This window comes from Grampus griseus, assembly GCF_964374135.1.
Source record: "Grampus griseus genome assembly, chromosome: 5".
NCBI classification, from domain to species: domain Eukaryota; kingdom Metazoa; phylum Chordata; class Mammalia; order Artiodactyla; family Delphinidae; genus Grampus; species Grampus griseus.
This window is the reverse complement of record NC_138998.1, coordinates 29,059,582-29,066,630: the sequence shown is the minus strand read 5'-3', so window position 1 is coordinate 29,066,630 and position 7,049 is coordinate 29,059,582. Positions and strand designations below refer to the sequence as shown.

At 57.4% G+C, this 7,049-nt stretch overlaps 1 protein-coding gene across 1 annotated transcript; it reads left to right on the top strand.

The window, feature by feature from the left end:
- Positions 1 to 446: 446 nt before the first annotated feature.
- On the top strand, positions 447 to 1,169 carry SOX14 (SRY-box transcription factor 14; the record flags this gene model as incomplete). Its single annotated transcript, XM_082655202.1, has 1 exon — positions 447 to 1,169. One exon carries the CDS (start codon positions 447 to 449, stop codon positions 1,167 to 1,169), a length of 723 nt encoding a protein of 240 aa, XP_082511328.1.
- Between the last annotated feature and the right edge of the window lie 5,880 nt (positions 1,170 to 7,049).

Below are 7,049 nucleotides of genomic sequence, written 5' to 3'. Positions count from 1 at the left end.
CAGCTCCGGGAAAGCCACGGGCGGGGGGGAGGGTGCCACGGCCGTAGACACTGGAGAGAAGAGAACCAGAAAAGGCGAAGGTGGAGAGGGGAAGAAGGAGGAGCTTCCTGCCCTCGCCAGCAAATTACCTGGCCACTCAATCCCAGAGACTCCGGTACTTGGGCCCCAGCCTCCGGTGCCGGCAGCCCCCCGGCCGGCCTCCCTCTCCTCCCCCCGCCCTTCCTGCCCCCGCTCGCCCCCCGGGGCCTGCCTAGGTGCCGAGACTGGCATGATCAGCTGAACTTTGCGGGGTGAGCGCTTCTCTCTGGCTTCCCCTCTGCGGTGCGGAGGCGAGGGGAGCGCAGAGCCCCGGCTCAGGACGGACAGACAGGCAGACCGACAACCGCGTCCGGGCTCGCCTGCAGAGCCCCTGCACTGCCCACCCCCACCGCCTAGCCTCCCGGACCATGTCCAAACCTTCAGACCACATCAAGCGACCCATGAACGCCTTCATGGTATGGTCCCGAGGCCAGCGGCGCAAGATGGCCCAGGAAAACCCCAAGATGCACAACTCAGAGATCAGCAAACGCCTAGGCGCCGAATGGAAGCTTCTGTCCGAGGCAGAGAAGCGGCCGTACATTGACGAGGCCAAGAGGCTACGCGCCCAGCACATGAAGGAGCACCCTGACTACAAGTACCGGCCGCGGCGCAAGCCCAAGAACCTGCTCAAGAAGGACAGGTATGTCTTCCCCCTGCCCTACCTGGGCGACACGGACCCGCTCAAGGCGGCCGGCCTGCCCGTGGGGGCCTCCGACGGCCTCCTGAGCGCGCCCGAGAAAGCCCGGGCCTTCTTGCCGCCCGCCTCGGCGCCCTACTCCCTGCTGGACCCCGCGCAGTTTAGCTCGAGCGCCATCCAGAAGATGGGTGAAGTGCCCCACACCTTGGCCACCGGCGCGCTGCCCTACGCGTCCACCCTGGGCTACCAGAACGGCGCTTTCGGCAGCCTCAGCTGTCCCAGCCAGCACACGCACACGCACCCGTCCCCCACCAACCCGGGCTACGTGGTGCCCTGTAACTGTACCGCCTGGTCTGCCTCCACCCTGCAGCCCCCCGTCGCCTACATCCTCTTCCCGGGCATGACCAAGACTGGCATAGACCCTTATTCGTCAGCCCACGCCACGGCCATGTAACCCCCAACCCGGCCTACCAGACCTGGAGGGCGGCCTGGAATCGGGGTCTGCACCCCGTCCTCTGCGCCTATCCGGGGCCTGCAGATGCCTAGGGGTCAGTCCTGCTGCCACCCCCTACCCTACCCCAGACTCTGCCTCTCTCTCTCTTCCACGGGGATGGTAGGGGCATCCTCCCGGACCCAAGGCGCAGACAGGTGCCAGAAACTTGCGAACGGTTATGACAGCTATACAGCTGCCCCTACCCCGACTGTCCCAAAACAAACCTCCGACTGTACCCCCTTTGGACAAAAAAGTAGGCAGTTTTGCTTTATTTATGTCCCCTTCTCTTTCCTCTGATGGGCTTTGGACTCCAGAACTCCCAGATCCTGGTATTATATCTAGAATATGCATATTTTTTTCTTTTGCACCCTGAAGAAAGAGTTAGCTGTGTCTCTGTGTTTTGCCATCAGACACAACTAGGTGCCATTTGCTCTTCATGTGGGGGGAAAAGGCTTAAAAGTTTAAAACCACAGAAAGGGAAACGTTTCTATTTAAAATCATGCTATGATAGTGTTTGCTTCTTTACAGGTAAAACAAAAGGACCCACATGGTTATTTACTTTGTATAAAGCAGTGCTCCTAGAGACCTAAGTTTACTTTTAGACAGAATGTCAGGTTATGAAGTCAGGAAGTAGAAAGTGAACAAAAATTAAAAGAATAAAAACATCCTAAATGGTCATAAATGTTTTGACAATGTCTTGGAAATGTACCTAGAAGGATTTCACCTCCTTACTCTGTTCATTTGTTGAACAAAGACGTTTTGAATAAAGACAATCTGTCATTGCAAAAAGTAACCTTTGATGTGCATAAAATCTGAAGTCGAGAGGCCAGGTCCGCGGGGGCCGGGGTCTCTGGGAGGCTGAGTGTACATAGAGTGACTCCAGCAGTGGCGGCTGGCGGCTGGCCTGCATGGGCCGAGCCTGGTGTCCCGTGGGCCAGGTGCAGAGGGGCCCAGAGTCTAGGGTTTGTCCCGTTTGCCCCCTCGGGATCCACTTTTTGCCTTTAGAGGCCAGACAAAGGTATCCATTCCTGGGACATCACTCCTTCCTTGAGTTTTTCACAAAGTGGTCAGACCACTTCGAGAAGCGATTGAACTAAGACAAAGGCCGACCCAGACTTCTGAGATCTGAGTGCATTTTCTTTTTTTTTAACCAAACTCCAAAGGAATGGAAAGAAGCGCCGAGCCTACAGGGAAGCAGTTGCCCGCAGAGCACCTCGTCCTGCGGTGGGTGTTTAAGTTCAATGCTGGGGGAAGAGCGGTGGAATGGATATTTTTTTTAACAAGGTTTTTGAAAATGCTGTTGCTGGGTCTGCTGGGGATTGGGGGCTTGATACTGGTTTCTAAGTTCAAAAATAAAAGTCTAAGAAATGCTGTAGGTCCCCGCTCCGGACGGTGGGAGACTTTTTACTAAGACCCTGCAGGTGCAAAGGGAAAATGAAGGCGATGGTGACACGGCTCCTACAAGGAGTTTCTTAAAACATCATAAAAATTAAATAACTCGTAGCCCTTTGTGTTTATCCAACAAGGAAAAGAGCCTTTTTCTTATCCCCGGTGGTTGAATGTTGGCTTGAAGATTGCTCTGGCTTTCATGGGGAGAAAGGACCTTTTGATTGCTTTCAGAACAACTCTTTGGAACTTTTTCTCAAAATCGAAGGGTGCCCCCCATCGCTTGTCTCCCCGCCCCACTCTCACCGCCACAGCCGTGCTCACGCGTGTTTCTCCGTAGGTCGGGTGCCTTTCTCACTGGCTTTGATATGGTGCTGGGTGGGGGTGGCGGCAGCCGAGCGGCTGGTCTGCCTTCTGCTGCTGTTGAGGGATTTTTGCGCTTGCCTCTGCCATTTCCAAAGGAGTCGGTGGCCGCAAGTGCACGGAAATGTGGTCAACAGACACCAAAGCCGAAAACCACGGATTAGCATATTGTCCGCAAAACAATTAGAAGTGTTTGAGGTGTTATTTGGAGCCTATTCATCCGAGCCCCTTTGTCAAAGGGGGATTTTCATTATTAAAAAAAAAAAAGTTAGCAGTTGTCCATCTGGCTGAGCTGAATAGCAAAGTGATCCGTGTTGTATATGCTTTTCTCATTAAGAGCTCTTTGGAGACCGATGTTAGAATTAAATGGTATAACACAATTAACATACACGGGCGCTGAATAGGAGAGGACGCCTATAAATAATAGATAGATAAATAAATGAGCGATCAGGCGAAGGTAAACAAAGGCGGGCTGGGGGACTCGTGGGGGGAGGCCGGGCGGGCTGCGCCACGCTTACTTAGCATCACAAAACCCTCTTACCAATCGAAACAATTAGGAAGTGACTTGCCTCTGGTGGTCGTCCGGTCTGGGGGCTCTGGGCGCTTAGGGAAAGCCCCTCCTCCCGCCCCCTAGGAAGCCCAGGAGGCCCAGGGTGGAGGCTTCGCGGTTTCGCTGTCTGATATAACCCCAGCTGACAGTCCTGTCAACCGCTCTGATCTCCCTCATAGCTCAGTGTCCCTTAACATCTCTTAAGACGAAGCTTACAGGGGTCTGGGTGTCTCCCCGCAGAGCCCGGCGCACCAGCGCCCTGGGTACACAGAGTGCCCCAGCCCGAGGAGGAACCCCGCGCACGGCCCCACCCGGGCGCCCAGCAGACTTCCAGGCGGGGTTAGGCTGGAAAGGGGCACCAAGTGGGTCCGAGTACGGAAGGCTTCGGGCGGCGGCAGTTGGAAAACTGAAACCAGGGTTCCAGATTAAGCCCGGCCCTGGGGACTCGGAACGAAGCTCCAGGAAACTGGGGTGCGCCGTGGCTGGAAGGCGCCGGTGTGCCGCGGCTGGGTCACTGAGATTTCTTTCCAGCCAGCAGGGAGCAGAAGGCCCGACGCAGGTCCCGGACTTAAAGCCGCAGACCTAGCTCGGGCAGCTTCTGCCAATCACACCTCTTCTCCGTACCTGGCAGCCGGACTTGTGCAGCTGTCTGCGCTCCTTAGGCCCGGCCCCAGCTTCGGCCCCCGCAGGGACCTGCCTGAGCCTTGCCTCCCGCGCCCCGCGGGCCGCAGAGCCTCCGCCGAGGTGCGCAGCCGGGACTCGCCCCAACAAACAGCCCAAATCCTCCCCGTCACGCCGCTGACAGGGGCCGATTACGACTTTGAAGTCAGGCGCAGACAAAAAGAAATCCCCTGGGGTTGGGGGGGGCGGTGGGGAGCAGTCCCTGTCAAACCTGTTTGCTCACAACTGTCTCTTTCTTTCAAGAAAATCATTAAAGCAAACCTGTAGGGAGAACAGCGCCCCGCCCGCCCAGAGTCGAGGAGAGATGCTTCTCCCCGGCGCGCGACGCGCAGCAAAGAGCAACCAAGAGTTCCTTTGGCCAGACTGCGTGGTCGGGAGAAAGCGAGCTCCCTCGGCGCGCGGGGCGCCCGAGACCCTGCAGGAGGCGACTCCGTGGACCTCTCTGCGCTTGGCGCGCGTCCCTCGGCCCGGGAGTCCGGGACATCTCCTGCTCTCAACCTGGGCCTCCCTCGAGCAGGGGCTCCAGGGCAGGCCCCGACCTCTCGCCAGCGGGTGCGATTGCTTCCAGGGAACAACAACCAAAAAAAAAAAATTGACCCAAAAGCAAGCCGCGCTCGCCCCCGCCCTTCCTCTACTGGGTGTTTCCTAGGACCAAGGAGACCTGGCCAACACGCTGCTCGGGATGGCAGCGAGCGGCGCTGGCACGGCAGGGGCAGAGTTTGAATTGTAGGTTTTCTTACTTAAACCTCGGCAGCCTTTTGGCTCAAGGGCACACTGGCCACATTCTTCTGGGAGATGTGGGATTGTTGGCCCCCTTCTGCTCCTGGCCTCTCCTGGAGAGCCTCTGCAGCCTTTCTTGCACTTCCCCAGTTTTGGATCTGACTCCAAACACCTTTGATTCCCTTCCAGTTTCCTAGTTTTCTCATTTAAATATCAATTTCCTTAGAACTGCTAACTTCATTGATGGGAAAGACCAGCTACTTAGAGTAAATCAGACTGAAGTGTGAGTGGCTGACTTCTGAGACCACCCCCCCCCCCTTAACATTTGCATTTTAAAGCAGGATCTAGATAACCTCCAGGAATCTCTCCAATCATCTAAAGTGGGGTGATATTTCAGACAGGGTGGGGCCTAGAGGACTTTCATTACATCACACCATCTAGGGAAACCTCTCCAGCGCGGGCAGCTTCTCTGGAGAGATCCGAGACTGCCAGGGCCGGGAAAACTTGGCTAGCCGTGGCGCCAAGGACTGCCCTTGAGGACTCGACTCGTTTTTTTCGGCTCTTTCCCAGCTCAGGCCTTGTCACCATTGTTCAAGCGGACAATGAATTTCAAGTCATTTGAATTTGAATATCATGTAACTCACGAGATTCGTGTTGAGAACGCATCTTTATTTACTGAGCGCATTGTACCTGTGTATGAGTGTTAGGACAGAGGCAAAAGGGGCCCATTAGATTGGGGTTCAGGAGATGCCGGGGCGGGTGCTTCCCGCCTCGGCCGAGGGCCACGCGCTTCTAGCCTCTGGCCCGGCCCTGGCCTCGGAGACCTCGCAGACCCAGGTGCCGGAGCGCTACTTGGGCTGGTTTCTTTCGTGGAGCTACTGGGATGAGCCTTGTCCTGGAACCAGAAGCGCTGGCGCAGGGCCGCTACAGAGTAATTAAGAAATAGTAAAGATGGGGGCGGGTGTGGGCCGCTAGAAATCCTAGGGCCCCCACACCGAACCAGAGACTAGTGGTCGCCGCCGTCCTAACCCAGGCTCTGTGCGCGCTTGGAGCCCGAAGCTTGGTAGTGTCCGCCCTGGCACTGGAAGGGGACTGAAATAGAAAAGAGGGTGCTTCGGCAGCCCCTCCTCGTCCAGACCCCGGCCCTGCGTCCAGAGGAGCCATCTCCCGTGGACTCCTGGTCGGTCCCCGGGGCCCGGGTGTGGGACTTGTGCTCTCGGAAGCGGGAAGGGCCCCGGGCCCCGGACGTTCTTGGGCAACCTCCCTAGGTTCTCCGTCCTCTTCGCTCGAATCTCTGCTCTGGTCATCCTCTCCGACCCCCAAAATGCCCGAAGAGTTTGCTCCGAGTTGGGGAAGGGAGCGGGTGCCTTGGCCGGATAGAGACCGAAAGGAGTCCACGGGTTTCCTCTTTGCTGCAAAGTGAAGGAGTTGCGCTACTCTGGCAGTCAGTGGCCATTTCCAAACTTTTTCACTCTTGGGTTGGGAAAAGAAGCAATTCATTCGGGATCCCTGCCTTCGGGACAGGCGCGGAAGGGACTTCAGAAAACTCTTGAGTGTCGGCTGGACCGCATTCGGCCTTGGAGCTGGGAGCAGACGCAACACTAGACCCGACGGGTGCGTGCGGGACGATACACCGCACTAGGGCGCAGGTCCTCCTTCGGCCCCCAGGCACCGCCTGCCGCTCCCTGCCTCTCCGGAGCGCTTCAGGGCCCGGCCGCAGCTCGGAGTCCCGAGGTTCTGTCGGCGCTAGAGAGGCGGTGAGAAGGAAGGGAGGTGGGTATGAGGCGCGCTCTGGGTGCCGCGGGAGAGGTGGCACGGCGTATCCCCCTAGCTGGCGGAGGGCGGAGAGCCTTGAGTCCCGAGAGCCGCTTAGCGGCTCCCTACTTCCTGCAGCCGGACCAAACCCCCGCGGGCTCTCCCGGCGCCCGGCCCGGGGACCGAGGGAGGAGAGAGGAGAGGGAGGGAGCCTGTGGCCGAGGCACACGCCTCTAGTCCCCGTTCGCCCGGCACCCCCCGTGACGCGGCGAGTCAATGGGATTTGCACACTCGATGTGTAACAGCATTACTGCATTAATTACCATTTCCATTTCACGTCCAGATTGTTTACTTATCTGCGGGAAACATATGTCGGGAGAAGTTCA